Here is a 26686-nt window from a genome sequence, read left to right as displayed (position 1 = left end):
CCTCAGCAAACTTCCTTTCCATGCTTAGTAGCAAAAATAGTTTCACTTCTTCTAAACAACATTTTTCCTTTTTGTTTATTTTTAGGTATCTCTTGAATATTGTGAACCTTAAGATAGAGGGAGCTTCCCACTATAGTGGTTGTTACTGACAGCCAATCTTTGGGGTCCCCCTCTGGCAAGTGCAGGGATTGTGTCTTTCAGAGCCATCTCCAGTTTTTTCTTTGATTCCTTATCCTTTATTTTCCTTTGTCCCACTTCACTCACTTATTTAAAAAAAAAATATTGTAATGCATGTGTTTCTCTTGTCCTGATTCACTCACTTATTTAAAAAAATTGAGATGTGTGTATGTTTCCTTTGCTCCTAGTTACTCGCTTGTTAGAGAAAACATTATCCGTAGTATGTGTGTGTTTTTAAGTGGCTTTGATTCTCTTTGGAAGAAGATGGTATATGAATAAACCAGTGGTGCAGAAAACATTTATAGAAAACCTGCATATGTGTCAGGCATTTCTACCACCCGTCTTAGAGGATAGTTACAGGGGAGAGTCGTGGTTCAGGAGGGGCTGGCCTGGCACAGAGTCGGTGCCCGATGCATTTGTCGGTGGGAGGTAGGGCTGGAACACGAGACTGCATGAGGCCTTTGCTCTCTCTAAGTTCCGGAAAGCACAGAGAAGTTCGCTCTGGACTGGCTCAGGAGGTCTGGGTTTGGAGGCAGAAAACCTGGTTCTGTTTCTGCTCTGCCCTTTACCTGCTGTGCTCCCTGCAGCACACTGCTTGCTCTTTCAGTACCTTGGTCCAGCAGAAGGGTCTTATGAAGGCACTGCCTGGGACCTGCGTCTCCAGCATCTTCAGCCTATGGCCCCCTCTGCTGGGGCAGCTAACAAGTGTGAAGGGAACCCTAAACCCTGCCTCTCTTTTCTGTCCTAGTCCTCTCTATCAGAGTTCCTGGTGATTCTTGGGGACTCGGGTACGTCTCCACATCACCCACACACATTCACAAGACTCAGAAGAACAGAGAATCCGACACCCGATGTGACCGCTCTGGGGGGCTTTGCTGCCCTCTGCACCTGCTCCTCTTAAGCAGGCACAGCGGCTTGGAGACTTAAGAGAGTGGAGACAGCAGGAAGCCTGGACGGTCAGAGGGAGATAGTGCCCCTCTTTGCCCCTCCGTTAGGAGGTAGTCTGGCTGCTATTCGTTTTGAGCTGCCTGGGATGGATTTGAAATGCTACCAGGAGAACTTGTCCCCCAGAAGTACAGTAACCATGCCATCTGAAGGCATGGACCGTGCACATCCCAGCCTGGAGCAGCTGAGCCTTTACACACAGGGCAAGGCAGGGCAGCCTGGTGGACAGCAGAGTCTTGAGAATTCAGCCCCGTGGGGAAGGAACTGTTCCTCAGCATCTCTGTTTGGACTATCGCCTTGTTCATTTTCACCCTCACAGTGTGCTGCAGGCATTCCGCCCCCTAAAACAGGACGCACAGTGGCCTTGACATAACTTCTCAGTTCAGTCTTGAAGAAAGAACACCCCTCCACACTGCAACCATGGAGCTTCCTTAAATCAACCCAGGTCTTTGCTTAAGGCCTTCAGTAGCTTCTGTTTGCAGAGTCCACACTGGAAAGCAAGTTAGAATTTTTCTGATCTGGTCCCCGCTCACCTCGTAGGTTCCATTGCAGTCACTCTCCACCTGAACCCCCGTGCTCCAGCTGCCTCTAACTTCCAAAGACCCCCTTCAGCAGCTTCTCTGACCGTATCTTCTTGGAGGTTGAATGAATTATTAGGGATCTGGGGTTCCTAAACACGCTTCGCATTTCAAAATGATAGAAATTGTGTAATGTTTTCTTTTGTGTTTGTACACACATGCCTCCCCATTTGTGAGCCTTTGGAGGGCAGGAACCTAGTGTCCCCAACTCAGGGCATGGCTCAACTCAGGGCATGGCTCAAGGCTCCATAAACACTTCCTATGCAAGTCGAATCGAATCATAAAGACACAGGGTCGACTGAGCTGGAACAGGCAGCTGCCTCTGGGGGGTCCTTCAGGCGCATGGGCAGATCTGCCCTGGCACTAATGGCCCCGAATGGCAGCCCTGTAGCTCTTTCTTTCTCCCTGACACTTCTCAGTGTGTCACTTCTAGCTCTCCTCCTCCTCCCGTTCATGACTTCAAAGCTTCACAGCAGACCTGTAAGTTTCTTGAGACAATAATATCCATGACTGCTAAATAAATAAGCTATATTCACAGACAATTCAGTAAAAAACTAGGTCTAATGAGAATGAATTCTCACCAGGAGATTGATGGCTGCTGCGCACAAGTCCTCTGGAAGGCAAAACAAAGCACACTTCTTTATTTTAAGATACTTTAAGACTTATAAAAATATTTGAAAAACAGAATTCATGTGTATCCTTCATCCAGCTTCCCCTAATGATAACAACTTTCAAAACCACAGCCCAGTGATCAAAACCAATTAACAACAGCGGTACGATACAATTATTGTTGCTTACGTGAATTTCACCAGTTTTCCTCAAATGTTCTTCTGTTTCAGGATCTGCTCCAGAATCCCACATTGTTCATGGTGATTGTGTGTCCTCAGATTCTTCCAATCTGTAAGAGTTTCTCCTTCTTTCCTTACTTTCATGACTTTGACATTTCTGATGGAGCTTTTTATTTGCTTCTGGTTCCTGGTTGGTTTCTAGAGGATCGAAGTTCCTGGAGGTCTGCCTTTAGCATGAGTTCTGGATAAGTGCTGCTTTTTCTTTCACCCCTCTCATTCTCCTTGATTCCCTCGGGATTCTCTGGAGCAAGAGTCAGAGGAGGGAAAGCATCATGCGGAGCGATTAGTGTTTCTTGACTTGGGTGTTAGCTGTCATGTTCCGAGTTCCCAGTCACGTCTGTAGTCAACTATGCAACTGGCCATGCGTGTTGACTTCGGGATGGATGCAGATTCCCTCCCATTCCTCCTTTTCTGCAAATCTTTCTCCATTCCTCCCCTCTCCCATTTGTCCCCTATTGGTGACAGAGTAGAGGAGGCTCCAGGGCTGACAGACCTGGTGCACACACTTCCCTGGAGTCATGCTCTGGGATACTTCTTCCAGGTTGCTGGTGGGGGAGTCAGTGATTGGGAAGTGGGATAGTGTGCTGGTCCCTACAGTGTCCTGCACGCACTGGTGGGGTCACGTGACCCATGAGGGTAGGGACAGGAGCAGGGGCCTGGGCGAGCAGTCATCTGGGGTAGCAAAGCATCCGTCAGCTCAGCCCCCATCACATTCAGAATGTGCTCCTCTAGTGATGAGTCTGGGCTTTCTGAAGGTCAGTGGAAGGATGTGCTAGAACCCATTCACGTTCATTCATCTGTTTATCTAACCAGAGCATACCCTGGTTGGTTATCTTTATTATTTGTTGTTGCTGTCATTGTTATCAACTCCTAGGTATGGGGACACAGGGATGGAATCAGACTCAGGCAGGGCCTGAGTGCTCATAGAGACAGTCTGTAGAAGATCTCAGTGCCATGTGATAAAGGCTTTGTTGAAGGGGTGTATTGAATTTATGGGAACAGGGGAGAATGAATGACTTAACTATGACAGGAATGTGCAGTGGAAGGGGCAGGGGACCCTAAAGGATTTAGAAGGGTTAGGGTAGCAAATAGGGAAGGGACTGATTTTTTTTCCAGGGGAACAGCATAAGCAAAGGCCTGCAGTGGAGAAAGCCTGTGATTACCTGAAGGAATTGGAAACTCCCTACTCCTTTACCCTTTTATTCATTCATCCATCCATTTGTTGTGGACTGTGTGTGCTGGGCATAGGGCCACCAAGGGGAGGTGGATCTGGCCTTGTCTAAGGGTCTTATGGTCAGGGAAAGAAGACAGACAGTTATTATGAGAGCAGAAATATATACTGAGTTCTTAGGGAGGAGAGAGTGATGGGTGAAGATGGCTTCTTGGAGGAGGATATCTTTGAGGTGGAATTGGGCAAGTGAAGATGCAAAGAAGGGACTCTTTACTGAGAGAACAATGTGTGCAAAGGCCCAGAGGTCATGGGCTCATTAATTCACTGACTATTTCCATTCATTCAGCAAATACGTACTGCCAGCCATGTGTCTGTATCGCACATAGGGTTACAAAGGGAACAGTTATGGAGCTTGGGTTCCAATGGAATGTTTCGATCAGTTTAGGCTAAGTTATGCTGTGCTAACAAACAGCCCCCCCCAAATCTCAGTGGCTTGCAAAAATGAAAGTTTGTTTTTTGCTCATGTTATATGTTCATTGCTGGGGCAGAGAGAATAGAGCTGGTGCAACCACAAGCTTGTTCTTCAAGTTTCTGCTCCAAAATGGCAAGTTTCACTCACATTCAACAAATTGAATCACCCACCCAAGCTTGACATCAATGGGTTGGGTATGTGTAATTCTCCCATGGGGAAGGGCAGTGCATATTTTGACCACTAAGACAGCCTGCCATTTTTCTGAGGAAGGGCTAACAGCTTAATGTGACAGTGTTTGGCATGAAGGCAAGTATGGCAATAAAGAGATTAAAATGTTAAGGAAAAGCCAGATTATGCAGGGCCTTGGGTAGTAGGCTGAGGAGTTTAGGCTCTGTCATCTGACATGGAGAGCCATGGAAAGTTTGAAAAATTCTGTTTGTTGAGCTTAAGGGAGTGCAAGATCTGATATGCACTGGAGACACATAACTTCAGTGAAAGCAGGAGAATGACTGGTGGGGGTTGAGGCTAGAGGTAGAAAGAGCAACTGGGGAATTTGGGGAATACCATAGTAGAGAAGGAAGAGGGCCTCAACTAAGGCCGGCACAGTTTAGAGGAGAGGGCTTCAGGAGATGACAGGAGCAAAGTCAAGGGAATTTGTTCATTAGCATATTGTTCAACAGATATTTTGGAAAAGACAGAATACACAAGTAAGTGAGTACATACACTTGGCCTTGTGTGCCAATGATGTGACCAATAACCAATCACTTTTAAAATGAGATGGGGCGCCTGGGTGGCTCAGTCGGTTAAGCGCCTGACTCTTGATTTCAGGTCAGGTCATGATCTCAGGGTCTTGAGATGGAACCCAACATTGGGCGCTGTGCTGGGTGTGGAGTCTGCTTAAGAGTCTCTCCTTTTCCCTCCGCCCCTCTCGCCCTGTTTGTGCACACTTTCTAAAAAATAAAAATAATAACAATAATAATAATAAAAATAAAATGAGACAGACCCTGATTAAATATCTCTCCATTAAAAAAATGTTGATTTAAAGAAATGTATATTTACATACAGTAATACTCACTTTTTTGGGGAGTACACTTCTATGATTTTGCCAATACATAGGCTTGGTTAACCACTGCTACAGATAAAATACTGAACAGTCCTGTCACTCCCAAAATCTCCCTTGGGCAACTTCTCTTTGTTAGTCAAATCCTCCTTCCTTGCCAACTCCTGGAAATCCTGATCTGTTCTCTGTTGCTCTAGTTTTGCCTTTTTCAGATGTTGTATAAATGGAATCACAAAATATGTAGTCTTTGGAATCTATCCTCTTTTACTTAGCATATTTCATTTGAGATCCATTCAAGTCATTGTATGTATCAATTTTTCCTTCCTTTTTGTTGTTCAGTAGTATTTTGTTATATGTCTGTACTAGAATTGGTGTGAAAGGAAGGAAGGAAGGAAGGAAGGAAGAAAGAAAGAAAGAAAGAAAGAAAGAAAGAAAGAAAGAAAGAAAGAGAAAGAAAGAAAGAAAGAAAGAGAAAGAAAGAAAGAAAGAAAGAAAGAAAGAAAGAAAGAAAGAAAGAAAGAAAGAAAGAAAAAGCAAGCAAGCCCCAGATCACTTGTCACCCTTCTCTGTGCTCTGCAAAACGTTAGCTGCTTTCAGTGGACTGTGACCTGTTTGCCCCAGGTGGGGCTTTTTTCTCCTGCCAAACGCTCTCCACCTGAAGGTCGTCTTCTGCTTAGCAAGGAAAACCCTTGATCTCAAAGGTAGAACTTTTGTTTTTTTCCCTTTGATGGAAAGGAAGACTCACTTCCGGCTCAGAGTCTCATCAAAAAACAAGACTTCCTTGCACAGCTTCCTGTGTAACATCGTTAAATGTCCCTCCAGGAACCATTACTCAGGAGTGTATTAAGTCAATTTTGCTTTTAATGCCGCAGGCCAGAAAAGCGCATTGTAAAGTCCTGTGAAATTTCTGAATGTTGGTGCTACAGAGCTTTCCCAGACATCCCCAGATGGCCTCAGGATGGGCTGTGGGAAAATGGTTCCGGCTCTTTCTCTTACAACTTTGAGAAAGAGTAATGTAGGGTATTTCTATGCTTTTGCAGAATCGTATGAAGATCACCTGTCTGGAAAACCAGGTTTTTCTCATTACATGGACTGCAATTGCTCTGCTGCAGAAAGTTCATGGAAATTTGGTGTTAAAGGACTCCAAATAAATGCTTTCAAAAATTAAAAAAAAAAATCAAATTAATAAACCTTCTAGCAATAGTTTTGCCTGGTTCAAAAGCAATGGTTTTAAAAGCAGTTTGGTTAATTAATTATTTTATTTTTAAAATATTTTATTTATTCATGAGAGACAGAGAGAGAGAGAGAGAGAGAGGCAGAGACACAGGCAGAGGGAGAAGCAGGCTCCATGCCAGGAGCCCAATGTGGGACTAGATCCCGGGATTCCAGAATCACGCATGCCCTGGGCTGAAGGCAGGAGCTCAACCACTGAGCCACCCAGGGATCCCCTAATTAATTATTTTAAAAATATTTTATTTATTTGAGAGAGAGAGAGAGAGCAGAGAACACAAGCAGGAAGTGTGGGGAGAGTGGGCAGAGAGAGAAGTATACTCCCCACTGAGTGGGGGGTCTAATGCAGAGTTCAACCCCAGGATACTGGGATCATAACCTGAACCAAAGGCAGAGACTTAACTGACTGAGCCACCCAGGTGCCCCAGTTTGGTTAATTTAAAAACCAGAAAGTGTTTTTTAATAAATTGGAAACTCATTTTTTTAAAACAAAAACTCAATGTTAAAAAATGATATTTGAGGATACATTTTGCTTATCATATTCACTGTTTTTCAATTAGAAGAAAGTGATTACCTATTAGCATTAAAATAATGTCCTTTCTGATTACAAACATAGTGCGTGCTGAAATAGAAAATTTGGAAAACAGAATTAAGAAGAAAAGAAAAATTCCTAGTAATTCCAAAACCTGGAAATGAATATCTACTAGTAAGAAAAAAAAATTGGGATCCAACTATAAATAATGCATTGGATTCTGCCTTTTTTCTCGACTTTGAGTTCAGCTCAAGACCACTATGTGACAACATGACTTTTAATGGCTGCCCAGTATTTCTTTTTATGTATCTTCCATAATTTACCTACCAATTTCTTGGATATTTCCACTGTTTCCATTTTTTTTGCCTTGTACATAACCAGAAATTAACGCTGGGGCAGATGTACTTTCTGTGTGCCTCCTAGGCTAATATTTAGAAGGGGGATTGCTGGGTGGACTAGGGTTTTGGTTGTGAGCATCAGAGACTCAGTCCATCACCTTGAGGACAGTAGGATTTATTATTGTGTGTATCCTTGATCTGGGAGGTGCCAGGAACCAGGGCACTCAGGGATGGACATTGTTTCTGACTCAGAGTCCATGCTCCAGGATTGGTTTGGTGAAAGGGCAGGGAAGAGCAGGAGGGCTGGGCATGGACCCTGAGGCAGGGTTGGTGCCAGGAGGGATTGTGCAGTGGACTGTGACCTTATAAAGCTCCCAGCCAGGCCAGAAGATCCCTAGGAGTTGAGATTCTCAGTGCCAAGAGGACTGCTGGAGGTCATAGGTGCCCTGTTTCCTTAGGAAGGTGGAGAACTAGGTCCTAGGCTCTCCCACATCAGAGCCTGGCTCAAAGGGAGGGACAGAGCCAGAGCCTAATGTGGGTTATGGGGCTGGACTTTGTCACTGCCTCTCTGATTCAGGTTTTCTGTCAAGGCCCAGACTGCTCAGAGCCTCTGGTCCACATCAAGATATCTGGTGCACTGCACTGCGGTTGCTGCTGAGCATTCGTTTATGCCATGCGCCCCCAAGTGGTCATTTTTCCCAGGACCAGCTTAATAAAGATGGTTAGCACTTCCTGGTCCAGCCTTCAACCCCCAGGTCTGGGTAAGTCTCCTACAGATCCACATTTTTGGGGAACCCAGGACAGGGATTCTAGCCCTAGTCTCTAACTTACTGTGTGGCTTTGGTTATGTTGTACCCTTTCTGGGTCTCACTTTAGTCTTCCATGAAGAGGAAGGTCATGTCGGCTTCATAGATTTGACCTGGGATAAGGGAAAGGGCTTTGAACCTCTGCTGCTCCTGTGTACTTTTGCCAGGTCCAGGGCCCAGGTTCACTGGGGCAGTGTGGTTAGCCAAATCCGGGGAGCACCGGGTTTGTGCCCTACTGTGGTGTCTACCACAGGCTGCGAATTCAGAGGCAAGCCGTTGCCTTCACAAAAATCACTCCTCCAACCTCAGGATAAACAGGAACCAAAGAGAAGAAGTAACTAGAATGGCTGAGAGTTCAGAGCCAGACCCTACTGGAGGGTTGGAGGGCTAAGAGGTGACTTGAAGCCTGGGAGGCTTCTTGGAGGAAAAGGTAGTGGACAAATCTCATGAGCTCCAGGTGATGGGCAGCTCTGAGTTCAGAGGGCAAGGCTCTGGATTAGACAATAGATAGGTAGGAAAACGGAGCTCAAAAACCAGCCTAGGTGGTGGTGGTGGTCAGGTTGACACCAACAGGAATGGCAGAATAAAAAAATCTTGTTTTCCATAAAAGGAATGAGAACACTGGAAAAAATTGCCAAAATCAACGTTTTTTAGCCCTCTGGAAATTAATCAAATTCTATCAACAATTCTGGGAGTGTTAATTCATGAGAAGTGGCTAAATCTTGGTAAGAACAGTGATCTTTGTGGTGTTTTAACTTACCCTATTCCATTTCCCTCTCTTTGCCCTGCAGTAGCCTTGAAACCTAAGAGCCCCACCATCAAAATGAAAATCAATAGCCTAGCAGCTACTGGAAGGGGAAGAGTGGTGTTGGAGCTCCTCCAAAGCCCAATTCCCAAGTAATTGTCATTATTTGACCTGTTTGGTGGTCCTTAGAAGGCCTTGTTTGAAAGCTTGCTTTTATTTCCTCTGACCTGAAATTTGCTCAATGCAAATGGCTTTTTTTCCTGAAGGTATTTGTTGAAAACAATCAGTGGTAATCCTTTGACATCACAACTGCCTGAGGTAGTGATAATAACTTGGGCAAATAAGAAGATGACCAAAAATTTTAAAAGGAAAAATCAGGGAATGGCTGTCCACTCATTTAAAAATCTTTGGTATATTCCTGGGAATCTGAAAAGCCACACACATGTGTAGGTCGAAGCACATGCCCCAGAGAGACCAGGGGAAACTCTAAGCGCTCACTTCTGGTTGACCTTGAGGCTCTGTGCAGTCAGAAAGGGAAGGCTAAGACTGAGTTGTAAACTGCCTGCCTGAGCTTTGAAGAAGTTTTGCGACTTACACACAGTGCCTTTTAGCAAGTGCTGAGAGATTTATTGGTTCTAGGCATTTAAGGGGGTATCTACCACTCATTAGCTGACTACCACCAAGCAGAGACTTCAGTGGCCACACACAGTAAAGAGTATAAATTTTATAGCATTAGTTTAGGAAATCCACTAAACAAAATGTAGCAGCAACAAAGACCAAAACTAACAAACCTTGGAGGGCAAGGGTATGGTTTCCATAGTTGCCATATTATATTATTTAAAATATTCTAACTCTCTACCAAAATTAGGAGACATACAAAGAAACCAGAAAGTATGGCCCATTCATAGGAAAAAGGCAATTAATAAAAACTATCCCTAAAGAAATCCAGATGTTGGACTTACTAGACAAAGAGTTTAAACCTAGTTATTTAAAATACTTTGAAAAAACTAAAGGATACCATGTCTAAAGAACTAAAGAAAAATGTGAGGATTGTGTCTCACCAAAAAGATATCAGTAAAGAGGTAGAAAGTATTAAAAAAAAACCCAGAAACTTTGGAGTTGAAAATATAATAAACAATGGGCAGCCTGGGTGTCTCAGCAGTTTAGCACTGCCTTCAGCTCAGGGCCTGATCCTGGAGACCCAGGATTGAGTCCCACACCGGGCTCCCTGCATGGAGCCTGCTTCTCCCTCTGCCTGTGTCTCTGCCCCCCTCTCTCTCTCTGTCTCTCATGAATAAATAAATAAAATCTTAAAAAATAAAAAGAAAATATAATAAACAAAATGAAAAATTCAGAAGAGCTCAAGAACAGATGTGAGTTAGCCGAAGAAAGATCAGTAAACTTGAAGATAGATCAACTGAGATGATCTAGTCTGAGGAATAACAAAAACAAAAAGAATGAAGAAAATGAACAGAGCCTTCGATATCTACTATATATATCAAACATACTTATATATGCATAATGGGAATCCTAGAGAAGAGAGAGAGCTAGAGAGCATGAGGGGCAAAAAGAGTATCTGAAGATGGCCATTATCTGAGATAATGGCCCCAAACTTTCAAATTTGGTAAAAATATTAATTTATACATCCAATAAGTTCAATAAACTCCAATAAGATAAGTTTAAGATTTATCCTAGACACATCATAATGAAATTATAGAAGATCAAAAAGGGAATATTCAAAGCAGTAAGAGAAAAATGATTTATCACATAGAGTTTCCTTAATAAGATTAGCAGCCAATTTCTCATCAAAAGTCAGGGGGGCCAGAAGGCAGTGGGATGATATTCATAGTGCTGAAAGAAAAGGGTTATCAGTCAAGAATTCTATATTTTGGAAAAATAAAGGAGAAATCAATGCCCAGATAAGCAAAATGGAGAGAATTTTTCACTACCAGACTTTCCCCACAAAAATTACTAAAGAGAGTCATTCAGGCTGAAATGAAAAGACACAGACAGTTAACTTGAATCCATATGAAAAAATAAAGATCAGCAGTAAAGGTAACTATATAGGTAGATATAAAAATTTAGATAGGCATATTTTTGCATGTAACTTTCCCCCCTCCTATCTGATTTAAAAGACAACTGAATAAAGCAAATAACTATAAATTTGTGTTGATGGGCTTACAAGGTATAAAAATGTAATATGTTCAACAATATAATGCAAAGGAGGAGAGAGAGAGAGTAGAGCTATATAGGAACAAAGTTTTGTACAGTATTTAAATTAGTAAAAATTCTAACTGGATTGTATAAGATTTTATTTTATTTTATTTTTTTTTTTTTAATTTTTATTTATTTATGATAGTCACAGAGAGAGAGAGAGAGAGAGAGAGAGGCGCAGAGACACAGGCAGAGGGAGAAGCAGGCTCCATGCACCGGGAGCCCGACGTGGGATTTGATCCTGGGTCTCCAGGATCGCGCCCTGGGCCAAAGGCAGGCGCCAAACCGCTGCGCCACCCAGGGATCCCTGTATAAGATTTTAAATACAATCTCAGGGGGAACCACTGAGGAAAAAAATAAAGTAAAAGACATGACGAGAGTTAAAATGGTACATAGAAAATACCTATTTAACATAAAAGAAGGCAGTAATGGGGTAATAGAGGAACAAAAAAGATAAGACTTAGAGAAAAATAAGAAAACAGCAGACATATATCCTACCTTATCAGTAATTACATTAAATGTAAAAAGATTAAACATGCCAATCAGGGGATCCCTGGGCGGCACAGCGGTTTAGCGCCTGCCTTTGGCCCAGGGCGGGATCCTGGAGACCTGGGATCGAATCCCATGTCGGGCTCCCAGTGCATGGAGCCTGCTTCTCCCTCTGCCTATGTCTCTGCCTCTCTCTCTCTCTCTCACTATCATAAATAAATAAAATAAAAAAAAACATGCCAATCAAATACCAGAGATTAGTAGGATGGATTAACTGCCACCATCCAATTATATTTTGTCCACAGAAGACACACTTTATATTAAAAGACACAAATTGCTTGAAAGTTAAAGGATAGAAAGATACACATCAAAAGAGAGCTGGAGTGACTATACTAACATTAGATGAAAAAGACTAGTTAAAATTGTTAGCAGTTACAAAAGTACAATTTATAATGCTAAAAGGGTCAATCCTTCAGGATGGTATAACAGTTATAAACCTATACGCCCCTAACAACAGAGACTCAAAATACATGAAGCAAAATTGAAGGGAGAAATAGACAACTCAACTATAGTAGTTGGAGATTTCAGCACCCCACTTTTAATAATAGGTAGACTACTAGTAGATCAGTGAGGGATAAAAGACTTGAACAACACTACAAACTGGCTATATCTAACAGATAGTTATAAAATACTACATCACCAACAGCAGGATACACATTCTTCTCAAGTGCACACAGAATATTCTCCAGAATAAAACATGTTAAGGCATAAAACAAGTCTGAAATAAGTTTATAAGGACTGAAATCATAAAAATTATGTTCTCTGGCCATAAGGGAATGAAAGTAGAAATCAATACAGTGGGAAATTTGAAGAATTGATAAATATGTGAAAATTAAATAATGCATTCCAAATAACCAATGGATCAAAAACGAAATCACTAAGGAAGTTAGAGCAGAATTGGAATGAAGCCAAATTTACTCCTGAGAGCCTTAGAAAATATCCCTGTAGGTCACAGTCCCCATGAAACCCTGCTGGTAGGGGTCAAGGAGCAGGGGCCTTGCTGAAGTGAACTTCAACCCTTAACTCCCCAATTCAAGACCTGAGTCTGACAAGGAGGTTTCCTCTTCTCATTTTGATTGTGAGGTTTTCCCTGTAGGCCTCCAGTGTTGGGTGCACGCCCCCAATACAGTGCCAGTTGCTCACTCCTGTCAACCAGCCGATTAGAGGCTGATTTCCTCCCTCACTGCTGATGAATCTCACCTGCCCTGATTCATTTTCCAAATGCAAATGGTGTGGCAGCTCCAGCTTCCAGAGGCCCTGCCTGTTGTGTAGGGTGGAGGTGGGACTGGGAAGCCTGTACAGAGGCAAGTGAAGGCCCTGGGCTCTGGGAGGAGAGGTGGCGGGTCTAGGTGTCCGTTGTTATCCACTGCTGTAATGCAGAGAGAGTGTCTGAAATCCTAATTGCAAATGTCCCCTCACGCCCAAGGGTTCCTTCGATGATGATGTGGTGGTGGCGATGTATATGTATGTGTTTCATGAGCTTTCTAAGCTCTAGGAATAAAAAGAATTTCAAGACTTTTCTTTATTTAGTTATAAAAAAATACAGTACGTCCCATGCACCAGTGTGGCCTATATACAGTCATTATCACTAGAGTAATTACTACGATGATAGGAAAAAGGTTACAGGAATTTGTTCATCCAACTAAAAAACCTGAATTAAAATTGTTAACCTAAATAGCAGCCCACTTATTATGCAAAAACCCTTATTCTATGTTTGTGAGAGCTAGAAATGTGTCAGTATTATTAGTAAAAGATAAAGAATTACAAAAACTAGGTATCGGTCAAAAAAAAAAGTCAGTGTTATCTACAATCTCCTGAAGTGTGAGGGGCCTTGTCCAGAGGAGAACCTTAGTCCACAACCGAGGGTGAGTGAGCTGGAGAGTTTCCCTCCTTTCCTGCCCTCTCCTGTCAAGTGATGCCATTTCTCCAGGACATGTTCGTAGTGGAATGACCCATGTTTGGCTGAAAGTGGGAGACGCACGGATGGCCACGGGGTGTGGACGAGGCAGGTGCCTTGCCTTGTGCAGGGTGTGCCTGAGGGATGGGGCCCTGGGGCGGGGCGGGGGGGTGTTTCCTGAGATGCGGCAACCATGAGGTGTGGAAAGGCAAACAGCACGGTTCTGTTGTGCGGTCAGGTTTGGGTTTGGACTTTGGCCAGACTTGCCGAGGGTCACTACTCGCGGGCCTTCGAGCCAAGAGATGAGGAATAGATGGAAAGAGAGAAAAGAGGAGCATGAATGAGTGACTGGGCGAGGCACACCGGGGACAGGCTGCGCTCCCAGCACATCTGCCCGAGTCCGCAGGCGACACGCGGCGGCTGCCGAGGGGTGTCGCGCGGGCGTCACGGCCACCCCGGGCCCTCTCCACAGGTGCAGGTGTGGAGGAGGGCCTCGCCGCAGCACGTCACGCTTGGCCCCCACTGTCCCTCCAGGGTGGCTTCACAGTTGCTTCACAGTTCGACAGGCCGTTTTTCCCGACTTTGAGTTTTCAGGGCGCAACGCGGCAGAAACGGGCGTGGCCGGCCGGCGAGGTCCCCTGGCCGTTCGCTGTCGAGGGGCCGCCCGCTGCGGGGAGGCTGGGAGTGGCGGAGGGCTGGGAGCGTGCGGGCCGAGGCAGGCCGGGCTGACGCTGGGGCGGCCCCCCGGGCCCTGCCGTCGCCGGCTGCTCCAGGCGGGCGCCCTCCGCCCTCCGCCCTCCGCCCTCCGCGGGGCCCAGGGGCTTCGAGGGAGCCCCCGCCGCTGGCAGGAGCGCGGCCGAGCGTGGGGCGGGCCTGCGGGGCCTGCGGGGCCTGCGGTCCGGCGAGGGGTCGGGCATCGCGGCGGCGGGCGGGGCGTCGTGAAGGGCCCGCGGGAGCTCTGGGGCGCTGGGGGCGCGGCGCCTGCTTCCCTCGGAGCTCCGGCCCCGCGGCCCGCGAGGCGGGGCTGTCCGGGCTCGGGCCGCCGCCCCTAGTACGGCAGCTCCTCCGCGGGCTCCGCGCGGTACAGCTCGGCCAGCATCCTGAAGCGCGGGCCCCAGTCGCTGAGGAAGTCGTAGTCGACGTCCGCGTCGGAGGCCCCGGAGCCCAGCGAGCTGAGCGACTCGGCCACCGACTCGGCGCCCTCGTAGCCGTAGATGTGCAGCGTGTCGTAGGGCGGGCCGCCGCCGTCGCGGTCCGCCTCGTCCTTCTTCGCCTCGATCATGGCCGCCATCTCCCCCGGCCCGGCGTGCACCGCGGGCGCCGGGCGCGGCTTCTGCACCTGCGCGTAGAGGGCCGGCCGCGGGGGCGGGGCGCCGCGCCGCGCCGAGTGCAGCACCGACACGTCGTAGCTGGTCGTGTCCATCTCGCCGCCGCCCTCCTCGTCGTAGGTGACCAGCTGCTCGTGGATCTCGGGCACGCCCTTGCCGTGGGCGCGGGCCTGCCTCCGCAGCCGCCGCCGCAGGAAGACGAGCAGGGTGATCACTGCAGCCGGCCACAGCTGGTCAGACCCGGCCCGCCGGCCCCCGAGGCCCCGCCCCGAAGTGCCCCGGCCGGCCCGGCCCTGCGTGGGCCGACGCCGAGGGGGCGGAGCCCGGCTGCACCCCTGCCCCCCTCGGGGTCGGAGCCCGGCTGCACCCCTGCCCCCCTCGGGGTCACCTGCTGCACCCCTGCACCCCTCGGGGTCGGAGCCCGGCTGCACCCCTGTACCCCTCGGGGTCACCTGCTGCACCCCTGCACCCCTCGGGGTCACCTGCTGCACCCCTGCACCCCTCGGGGTCAGAGCCCCGCTGCACCCCTGCGCCCCTCCTCAGGGTCAGAGCCCAGCTGCATCCCTGCACCCCTCGGGGTCACAACCTAGCAGCCCGCTGCCACCCTCGGGGTCACCTACTGCACCCCTGCACCCCTCAGGGTCAGAGCCCAGCTGCACCCCTGCACCCCTCAGAGTCACCTGCTGTACCCGTCAGGGTCAGAGCCCAGCCAGCCCCGCCCCATCCCTCCAGGGTCAGGCCCACCATCACTTCTCTGCTTTGTTTGGTCTTGGTAAGGTAGTAATGAGGTTGAGGGCCACCTGTGTGTGGCGGCGAGGTCATGATCATCGCCAGTATTCATTATTACCAAAAGCAGAGCTGAGTCTGGACTCTTCCCGAGAAGCGCCAGGATGGTGGCACGCCCAGGGGGTCTCTAAGGGGAGCCGCTGGCAGGAGAAGCCCTGCGCAGACAATGCGATGCCCCCAGCAGCCCCAGGGCCCGTCATCTCAGTGCACCGGGCGTCTCTAACCTTCCTCCGCAGAGGGCCGGCCCTGCCGGGTCTCAGGGCTGGTGAAGCCAGAAGCGTTTATTCCCCTGGGAGCCCCCAGCCATCAGCTGAGGGGAGCTGCTGGATAAACCCCTGCTGTGAGTGTCTCACTGCTGCCCCAGGTGCCATGGCAGGAAGCCCCAGGGACCCACACGGCTAATGACTTGTCTTGACAACTTTCCCTTCATCCGCTGCCTCTCTTCCCTGTTTCACCCCCACTCTTCTTTCTAGGGCTTCCTGGGAGCACTTCTGGATTAAGGCACTTGTACCCCAATCCCTGTCCCAGGATGTGCTTCCTGGGTAATCTACAACTAAAATGCTCCCGGAAAGAAAGGAAGGAAGGAAGGAAGGAAGGAAAGGAAGGAAGGAAGGAAAGGAAAGGAAAGGAAGGAAAGGAAAGGAAGAAAGAAAGAAAAAGAAAGAGAAGAAAGAAAAGAAAGAAAAAGAAAGATATCAAAGCTGTAGGAATTCTCATAAAGGAAAGAAAGCCACTGGAGGTGATCTAAGCTAGAATTTAAACAATTTCTTTTTTCCTTCCCAAAAAGGCATTAAAAAAATAGGTTTCATGTCAATAAATGCCTAGAACAGTAAGTGCTCAAAATGTATAAATTGAATGAATGAATGTAAAGTATTTTAAAGTAGAGAAAGGCCTTGAATCCTCCCTTTCCCCCCGTATCTACCCCCGACCCTTAGGCGTTCAGGGAGGTAGAGCTATCCCTGTGTCCTGGTGTGGAACCCAGGACCCTGAGGCCCAGGGTGGGATAGGGGCTGGAGGCAGGGTTGCCCCTTGGGGCCCTGGTCTGGTCCTCCTTCTGTGAAGCCACCCCTCCCCCCAGTGTCCCTCGCCGCCCTGTTGGCCACTGACCTGTGATGGTGAGGATGCAGAGGAAGATAGCCACCAGCGCCTGGATGCTGACACCTGCCTGCGCCGCCATCTCCTCGCAGTAGGTGAACTCGCCGTGCTCGTTGCACTTGCAAATGGTCACGACCAGCGTGCTGGTGCCTGTGAGGCTTGGCCTCCCATTGTCTGAGATGAGCACAGGCAGGTGGTGGACCTTGGCACGCTCCCGGTCGAACTGCCCGTACTTGACGGTGATGTTGGCTGTGTTATCTGGAAACACCAGGGCTGCAGAGTCAGGTTCTGCTCGGCCTGCCTCCTCCATAAAAGCCTCCGCGACTGTGCCAGCCCACGTGCAGCCTGGGCTGCTTCTCTCTGCCTCATGTTTCAATCATTTGAGTGCGGGTCTGTTCCTCCAGAGAGGGGACACTTGGGGTAGCTGCTTGGACCTGGCCTCTGACAATGGCATGGCCAACATGTAAAATCCTTGCTTTCTGTTTCTGTGAGCAACTGATGTCTGACCCCCAACTCTTCCCTAACCCCGCTCCAATAACAGGTGGTTCTCTTTGGGCTCAGTGCATTATTTCAAGCTTTGGTGATGGGGAAAAAAAAAGTGTTTAAAAGTCTTTTAGCACTGGGCTGACTTCAAAGGCTGTTTCTCCTATTCCTGAAAATCCATTAGAAAGTGAAAACAATGCACATGTTCCCTGGGGCACCGAGGGTGTGATGACATAGGTAACTGAGGATTTCCTGGGCAGACTGCAACTGGGAATGTGCTTTGACCCAAATATTGGATCCCCCTCCCAGCTCCAATCAATGGTTCCATAGACCGAAGACTCCCCCAGAGAGCTTTTTAAACGTGCTGATTTTCAGAACCCTGCTCTTCCTTCTCCATATCCCTCCCCTCTGCCCCCATCTCCCCCTCCCACATTTCAGATTCAGTGGCTCTGGGCAGAGGCCAGATAGTTTGCCTTTTGTGGGCTCCTGGGAAGTTACAATGCTGGTGGTCAGAGGGTTTAGGGATTCACTGCTCCAGGATTTATTTAGTCCCACGGGATCAGCTCACTCAGGAAGCTGGCCAAAAGCAAAGAAGGCCATCTTTTACATTTCAGATGAAAGCTAATTACATTTTATTAAGTAACCGTGTCTATTATAGTTGAAAATAATAGCTATATGGTTGCTGATCCTTTATGAGAGAAATTAGAGTTTTCTCACTATACTCACTATCCTAACAGGACATTCATGCTGTAAGTGAATCTGGCATCAACAGGCTTGCCTCCTGGTTGTACATGGGGTGCCTTTGGGGTGGCACTTAAACTTTCTATCCCAATACAGACCGCCTCTGAGGTGGGATGGAGGTGAACATGGGGTGGGGGGAGTGGCGTGATGGATAATTTTGCCACATTATTTACTATTACAGACAGCTGAGCATTTGAATGGTCTGTCATTGACTGCCAGCACATCATGGCCAGTTTTCCAGTCCCACAGGAAGGAGACTCCTTAAAGATGGGTATGTGGCTGATCCCCTGGGTCCGCCTCACACTCTCAGGGCCCCTGACCTTCCTCACAGGTGGCAGTGGCTATTCTGAACAGGGATCCTCATCCTCCACAGTTTTGCCGATCAGGGATAGTCAGGAATTCCACCCCGCACTGGGTGGAAGGATTGCTCTGTTCAGACCCAAGAGGGATTTTCTCTGTTTTTCTCAGGAATCTGCTGAAGCTGTGGAAGCCTGTCTGCTTTTGGCTAGAGTTCAATCAACTCAGCATCATCACCACTCTTGTAAGCACATGCTCATCAGAAGCTCTCATCGGCCAATACTACTGACATCACAGACTCTGGGCTGTGAGGAGTGCACCAGATGCTGTCCTGGGGCCACCTGGTGGTAAGTAGTCCTCATAGCTGAATTAAGACAAAGTTCACTGTATTCTTGGCATTTTGGATTTCACATTTCCAATTTAGACTCTTTGGTAGTGACCTCAAAATTCATAGAGGATTTGCACTTGTGCTGAGCATTAGAGATCCAGTGTGGAAAGGAATCCCTTGGCTCATTAGTGAATTGAGCGACTGTCTGCACCCTGTACCTATTCTATATTCCTTGCTGACCTGAGCATCTTCTGGGGAGTATGGACTTGGCAATTTGGCCAGGGTAGCTCTGACCATGGCACAGACTGGGAAGGAGTTGTACAAAATATACCATAAGTTGAAGACCCCAGTCAGGATAGGCCCTCAGTTTGTTGGCTTGGTCTTTGACGCTGGGGCTTCAAGACTCAAATAACCCCGCCCCGCCCCAGGCTGACTACTATGATGCATACCGTGATTATCTGTGAGGGTGAAGTTGCTGTCCTCAGTGCCCAGGGAGAATCTGAACTTCACATCTCGTGGTGTTACGTCCTTGTCTATTGCCGAGATTTGCACGACCAGCTGGTGTATGGAAAATGGAGAATCAGGGATGGCGTTGGGGTGGCTGGGGGTTTCGTGGTGGTGACTCTGGGTTCAGACCTGACCACAGCTGCATCTCACCTGCAACACTAACCTAAATGATCTCTGTGAAGCTGCTCTTTGGACTACCCTCCTCACTGGTCTACTCTCCATACGTTCCCTCTGAGCCTCAGTTTCTCTATCGGTAAAGTGAGGATAATAGCACCTTTCCTGATGGCTGTTGGGCAGTTACATTAAGCTCAGTGAAATGCCAGCTGACTGTGGGTGGGAGGTGCTGCCTCTAAGCCTGTCCTCAGGGGGCGTGCTCCACCCTCCCACCTGAGCCAGACTCACCTTGCCCTGGGCAGCGTTCTCACACACTTTGGGTTCATAGGGCTGGGCGAACTCTGGAGGGTTGTCGTTCTCGTCCATAATTTCGATGTAGACTTGCACAATGGATTCTTTGCCTGTGGGGTACCCTGCAGGGGGTGGGGGAAGGGCTTGTGATTCCAGCCCCACGGGTAGAAGGTATGTGGATGGGGAATCCTAGAGGGGTACCCTTTTTGCAGGACGGGGGTGGTGGTGGTGGTGGCTAGGGATCTCTGGAAGAGAGGCCAGAGATAGCATTCTGGATGAAAAGGGTGGAAGAGGAAGGGAGGGGGGCATCAAGCTTCATGCACAGGGATGTTTACTCAACAGTTGCTGTGGGAATCAAAAAGTGAAATGATGTGAGCAAATTAAAGAAGGTTTTAATTAAATTATCAAATTGATCCAATAGTTTAATTAATTTAAATAAATGTAATCTGTTTAAGTAAATAAAATTAATTAATTACAAATTAACTAAAAGGTAAACAAACTAAGTGAGATGGGGTTAACAAATTAAACCACTTTAAAAGAATGGAATGTGTGGCTGTTTACAATGTGTATGTAAAGTACATTTAAAAGATGTAATTAAAAATATTTAAAAAAATTATTTATTCATGAGAGACACAGAGAGAGCCAGAGACACAGGCAGAGGGAGAAGCAGCCCCCCCGCCCTGCCCCCCACCCCGGGGAGCCTGATGCAGGACCCCAGGATCATGACCTGAGCTGAAGGCAGATGCTCAATCACTGAGCCACCCAGGCACCCCCAAAAAAGGTTTTTGTACCATGAGACAATGGTTCTGGAATAAGGTTAAGTAAAAATGCAGGATATGATTTTTATATAAATATTATGATCTCACTTATATAAAAATACATATTAAAAAAAGAGACCAGAGAAAGTATACTGAAGTGCTAACAGTAATTATCTCTGTGTGGTGGGATTATGAGGGGATGATTTTCTTCTCTTTTTCTGTATTTTCTCTCATATTTAAAAATGCACAACTATTTTAAGTTTTAAAAATTGTGTGAATGAGGTTAGATGGGGAAGAAAGGGGCAAAGACTGATCTGGAAAACATGCGGGAGCCGATTGAAATTGGGGCTTAGCTGCCATGCGGGGCAATGACTAAGTCTGGGAGATGCAGCAGGAATAAGGGGCCCTCTAGGGTAGCACCATTCCAGCCTTAGTCAAGTCACCTGCCCCTCTGGGCCCTGGTGCTCTCCAAGGTAAGGCGGGAATATTAATCCATCTCTGGGAGGGCAACTGCGATTTTTCTCATGTTAAGTTTTGTAAGGGTACAGAAACTCTAATACTTGACTTTTCCTCTGGCAAAAGTTAGACTAAGTTGGAGAACCTAATCATTTTGAAGTTGAAAGCTGCTTCAGCTTGATTGGCATACAAATCCTCTCCCTCTCTTCCCCACAAACAGCCTTTTCTAAACATCCATGATCATAAGAATCGTGTGGTACTTTTTTGATGTACATTTCTTGGCCCCTTTCTGAATCACTGGACCAGAACCTCCAGGGAAGCTCTATGTTTAAAAGGTGCCTTAGATGATTCTCACCACAGGGACATCTAGCAGGCTGTATTATGACAGTGGTTCTTAAAGTATAATGTGCATGAGGTTCTGATTTGGTCTGGGGGTAGCCCAAGAGTCTACCCTCCCAACAAGGTCTCAAGTGATATGGATGCTGCTGGTCCATCCACACTCTTGGGGATGGAGGCTCTATAGTATTCTAGCCAAGTGGTACTTCAGCAGGAGTTTAAATACCTCTAAGATAGAGATGACAGATTATGCCTATTTTGAACGAATGAGGGAAAGGAGAAAAGCCCAGGTTCCCTGGCATGTGGGGCCACTCACCACTAGAATCCAGTTCTTTAGCCTCCACTGTCAGGTTATACCAAGGGTAGATTTCTCTGTCCAGTTCTTTCTCATTGTAGATGTTCCCTTGCTTGGTTATTCGGAAGAACTGGCCCTTGTCACTGGTCTTGCGGATGGAATATCTGCCAGGGGAGAGAAATTCATGGCCTCCCATTATTCTTTCCTGAGTGCAGACTCCTCAGTGTGACTAATGAGGCCCTTCAGAATCTATGGCTTGCAGCCCCTCCATCCTCCTCTCTCTGCTATCATGTTCTAGCACCTGGAGGGATTCAGAGTGGTGAGACAATCCCTTCAATGTTAGCAATGCTGCCCTGGCTGGGCTGAAGATGGTACCTTGAGACTCCCTCAGGAACACTTTGAGAGCTGAGGCAGGTGGCACTATAATCTAGTACAACAGAGCTGAGGTTGGTTTTTGTGATTAATGAAGAGATATATGGGGAACAGCCAGGAAGAAATAAAAAAGTAGCTGGAATAGATAGGAAATGATTGAAAAGAAATGAAATTTATGAAGTAAAAATTTGAAATGTTCCAGAAATCAAGAAAAAGATATGAAGAAATGAGAGATGAATATATATGAAATATATGATATGTAATATATAATATATATATTTACTACTATTGAAGAAAATTCCAGAACCAATAGAAGAGAAGAAATAACAAAAGATATACTAAAGGAAAACTTTCCTGATCTTAAGAAAGCCTCTAGTCTACAGATTAAAAGAGGTCATTAATATCAAGTATAATTTTCAAAAGAGATAAATGTTTACATATATCCTCATGACACTTGAATTTCAAGGCTATGTGAGGCAACTGAACAGAATCCAGACAGAAAAATATGTTCTTGTGAAGAAAATCAGACTTACCCCAAATGTCCCCACAAAATTAAATGCTAGAAAAATTTGAAAGTAGGTGTCTACAGTCTGAGGATACTCTGAGGATTATGGGAGCACATGTGGTGTTACTAGCATAAGAAGGCAGAGGAACTAAGGTGTTTGTATATTTTGTATATTTATATTTGTATAAATATATTTTATATTTGTGTTTGTATATTTATACAAGAACTCAGGAAATATATCACCCATAGAGATGGGTCCCAAACATATTTTATGAAAACTTAACTTCATATGACTCAGAAATGTCACAATATAAAGAAAAAGCCTGCTTTGACAGGAATTAAAATGAAACATTTGATTTCTTTATCATGCATAGGAAAGCAATTGTGTGTATGTGTGTGATATTTTAAAGTAGAAAATGTCCAGGAAGACATTTTTAATTTTATAGATAGAAGAGAGTTTCACCGGTAGAAGAAGTTTATATTCCATCCAAATATCCAGGAGGAAAAGAAAAGAAAAGAAGAAAAGAAAAGAAAAGAAAAGAAAAGACTCTATAGCAAATATGATGGAAAAAAACCCCATTAAGTTTGAGAAATGAGAAATGTACAAGACAAAAAAGTAAGCTCAAACATATCACTTATGATGACAAATATAAATAGGTTAAACCCAAAGCATCTCAGTGTAGATTAAAAAGCAAAACCAATTACACTCTATTTTCGAGAGACAACTTAATGCCAAGTAAAAAGCAGAAGTTCGAAAAGTTGAAAGTACAAGTTGGAAAACTCCTATCAGGAAAAGACAAATGATATGAAAAGAGGACCAGCAAACTTAACATTAGGCAATGTGAGGGCAAAGTATTTAGCAGAACAAATTGGGTAATTTCATAGGGATAAAAGTAACAAGTCATAATGAAAGTAAAATAGTTATGAACCTTTGTAAATAGAGATATTAAAATATGTAAAGCAAAATCTTAGGTATTTTAGAAAAAATGAACACAAACACAGTTGTGTTATATCACAGAACAAGTAAAAGCAAAAACAAAAAATACCTAACTGGTGGTAAATGAAAAGAAAAAAAATCAAATCAATGTCTTAAGTAAATTCTTGGATCAATAAAGAAATAAAAAAATGGTCATTACAGACTACTTAGAATAGACTGGCCACAAAAACTGTAGTAGTCCCAAAACTTGTGTGATGTGGCCCAAATTTCTATTTTTGGGGGCATGTTTTTTTGACCTTAATAAGAAGACCTGTTGTCATAGTAATATTAATTCTCTCTAAATTGATATGATTTTCATTAGAATTCTAATGACTTCTATACAATCTCATTTTGGATAGAAGTGGGTGATGAAGTGGACATGGTGTGATCCAAAAAATTGTGAAATTAAAAAAAACAGATAAAAGAATTTTATAGTTTGTATGAGAGAGCGAATATTAAAAACACAAAAAGCTACAGAAAGTAAAAAAGTAAGGTAGAAACTTGGCTTATATCTACTAAGTTTTTTTTTATATTTTATTTTTATTTATTTATGATAGTCACAGAGAGAGAGAGAGAGAGAGGCAGAGACACAGGCAGAGGGAGAAGCAGGCTCCATGCACCGGGAGCCCGACGTGGGATTCGATCCCGGGTCTCCAGGATCGTGCCCTGGGCCAAAGGCAGGCGCCAAACCGCTGCGCCACCCAGGGATCCCTCTACTAAGTTTTAATATGAAGCTGCTGCAGTAAAACTGAATGGCTTTGCCACAGAATAGTAGACAGAAGAGGATTCAGAATTAGATTCTGGTTATTTGTATTATATCATATTATATTATATTATATTATATTATATTATATTAATTATAATTACTTGAATCTATTTTATTATCTATCTATAAAACAAAGGTAGGAAAATGTTGACTTATTTAATAAGTGGTGCTAACACAATCAGCTACCCCTCTGGAATAAAATGAGATTGGATTGAAGTCAAATATTGTATGGCTCTAGAATGTATGAGTTAGAACTATAGTTTTGGTCCCAGAGGCTCAGAGTCTAGTGGAGATAGCCTAGCTGGTGATGAAGTGGGCATGGTATGATCCAAAAAATTGTGAAAGTAATCAAAACCCCGAAACAGAGAGGCAGACAGACAACAAACCCACCATAAATGTACGGAGATATTTCTGTAGTCATGAAACAACCACCTCAAACCGTGAACATCAGTTACCCGAGAGTAGGGGTTACTGATGTTTTCTTTGTAGACCTTTGTGTCATTTCACTGTGTGAACTGACTACTTTTTTCCTTTTGTGGTCTTGGGAAGGCAAATTTAGTAAAACACGTTTTGTAAAATGGTTTCACGTCTGTCCTCTAGTTGGTTACCCTCTTGACCGTCAGATCTCTCAAGATGGACCTGTGGGAGCCAGGTCCAAAGAATCGCCACTCCAAGGTAGAGCAGCCCCTGGCCAGCTCTGATGGCCAGGACTGTGCGGGTTAGGGGTGCCTGGGCAAGACAGGATCCCACGTGGCTGCTCGGGTTGGTGGAAGAGCTCAGGCTTCTAGTCCTGCCTCAGCCATGTCCCGTGTATGTGCCAGGAGAAGCCACTTTCCCCGTTGAGTCCTGGAGTCAGGACGTTAAGAACCTCAGTGCGAGGATCCTCATGATCAGCACCACCCTTCCACCCTCCACCCCTTACCCAATGCTCCGACGAGCTGCATCGGGGTCTGTGGCCAGCACCGAGCCAATCAGAGGTTTCTTCTGGTTCTCCCGCAGCTGGAAGTGGTAGAAGGGCTGGTGGAAGTTGGGGGGCTCGTCCACATCTGTGACGTTGATGATGACGCGGGCTGTTTTTTGGATGGAGACACTGCTCAGGTAGTGGAGGTTGATGGTGGGGTCTGTGGCCTCGATGGTGAAGACGTACTGCTTAATGTATTCATAGTCCAGGGGCTGTGGAAGGGGAAAGCACGGGAGCACCTGCTCTGAGCCACGCATGTGAGGTGTGATCTTCACAGCTACCCTACACGTTTGCCCTGGATGACACCCATTTTATGGATGGGGGCCTGTGGCCTGAAGAAGTGATGTTTCCAGGCTCATCAGGAGAGGGGCTGGGGCGGGCTGGCTGTCTTTGGCTGCTCCCCTACTGCATCTCAGCAGCCTCATGGCGACCCCTCTGACCCTAACTCTGTGACTGGCCCTGCTCCAAGTATTGAGGACACACAGTGAGTCTTCCCCACTCACCACGAGCTTCGATGCTGTGGAGGCCACGTGACTCCCCTGGCTGTTTCCAGTCCCCAGTGCGGGGCTGGATCAGGGACAGCAGTAGGAAAGTTCTGCTGGAGGATTGACCTGGCTCAGGCACAGGGGTTCTAGAATGTCCCATTTGAGATGGGTCATCCTGGCCCAGGTACCCCAGTCTTCAGCATGGCCATTCTAGAGGTATTTGGTGTCCCTTCCTTCCTCTTCCAGATTCAGTTGGTCTGATTGCTCTGTCTGTCCACAGTAGGCACTGCCAGTGGCCACCCACCTCCCCCAGCATGCACTGTTCCCTCCCTAGCTATGGCTCTGTGCTGCAGGTGCCTATAACACTTCCAGGGCTCTGGTTTGGCAGGTGCCCAGGGCTGGCCAGAAAGTACAAGAGTGAATGCCTCCTGGGGCCCTCAATCAACCCCACAGCTCACTCTCCCCCAGCTCCTGCAACCCTGAGGACTATCCCACCCTATTCTCCAGATGTCCCCAGTGGACTGTGCCCACTTGCCTGAAGCGATAATCTGATGTTAAGGTTTCATGTGGTACTACTCCTGGGGCATCTGGGATCACTTCCTAAGTAAATTATTGACACCCAGCTCCTTGCCTTAAGGTCTGCTTCTGGGGTAACCAGTCTCAGGCACTGATCCTTCTCTCCTGGCTCCCCTTTCCAACTCCAGGGTCAAAAGCTCCTAAAGCACATGGCCAGCTCTGAGCTGACTCATAACGTGTACCTTTGATGGCCTCTGACCTTGGAGCCCCTGGGTGAGTCCTGGTGATGCAGGGAGCCCCAAACTTTACATCTGATGTCATTGCTGCTTGTCTACAAACCTTCATGGGCTTGATGATGCCCTCGTTGTGGTTGGGGTCCGTCTCGATGGTGAAGGTGTCCCTGTATTCACCCTGCACGATGCTGTACTTGGTCATCCGATTCTGGGGCTCATCTGAATCCTCAACGAACAGAGAGCCCAAGGAGCTGCCCACACGGATGTCTTCAGGCACGGCAAATATGTACTTGGCTGATGTAGATAGAGTGGCCCCCAGGGCATTGGGTTAATGAGACAGGCAAGGGGGTTATCCCTTATACTATCCCAATACATTTTTATACAGGAAAGGGGCACAATAAAATAATAATAATGATAATAGTAATACTACCAATGGAATTCGGGGTCCCAAGGCAAAGAGGTTCTGCTCTATCTATCCTTCCATCCATCCATCCA

General features: G+C 46.3%; 1 protein-coding gene and 1 long non-coding RNA gene across 11 annotated transcripts in view; one reads left to right on the top strand and one right to left on the bottom strand.

Moving 5' to 3' along the window:
• Window positions 1-26686, top strand: part of LOC140626361 (uncharacterized) — a 143623-nt gene that overhangs the window by 25197 nt on the left and 91740 nt on the right. For all 10 annotated transcript variants that reach the window (XR_012025559.1, XR_012025551.1, XR_012025556.1 and 7 more), the window contains one exon: window positions 18464-18639. This is a non-coding gene — a long non-coding RNA (uncharacterized lncRNA). The remainder of the gene's footprint in view (window positions 1-18463; window positions 18640-26686) is intronic.
• Window positions 13173-26686, bottom strand: part of CDH5 (cadherin 5) — a 33909-nt gene continuing 20395 nt past the window's right edge. Inside the window, exons 6-12 of the mRNA XM_072814037.1 lie at window positions 26298-26485; window positions 24919-25169; window positions 21399-21541; window positions 19530-19654; window positions 19070-19178; window positions 16784-17029; window positions 13173-15104 (exon numbers count right to left, since the gene is read on the bottom strand). Of these exons, the coding sequence (XP_072670138.1) occupies window positions 14611-15104; window positions 16784-17029; window positions 19070-19178; window positions 19530-19654; window positions 21399-21541; window positions 24919-25169; window positions 26298-26485 (1556 nt within the window). The 3' untranslated portion in view covers window positions 13173-14610. The remainder of the gene's footprint in view (window positions 15105-16783; window positions 17030-19069; window positions 19179-19529; window positions 19655-21398; window positions 21542-24918; window positions 25170-26297; window positions 26486-26686) is intronic.

Source organism: Canis lupus, chromosome 3 (assembly GCF_048164855.1).
Source record: "Canis lupus baileyi chromosome 3, mCanLup2.hap1, whole genome shotgun sequence".
In the NCBI taxonomy this organism is placed as follows: domain Eukaryota; kingdom Metazoa; phylum Chordata; class Mammalia; order Carnivora; family Canidae; genus Canis; species Canis lupus.
The sequence above is the reverse complement of the archived record's forward strand: the minus strand, read 5'-3'. Positions and strand labels throughout refer to the sequence as shown.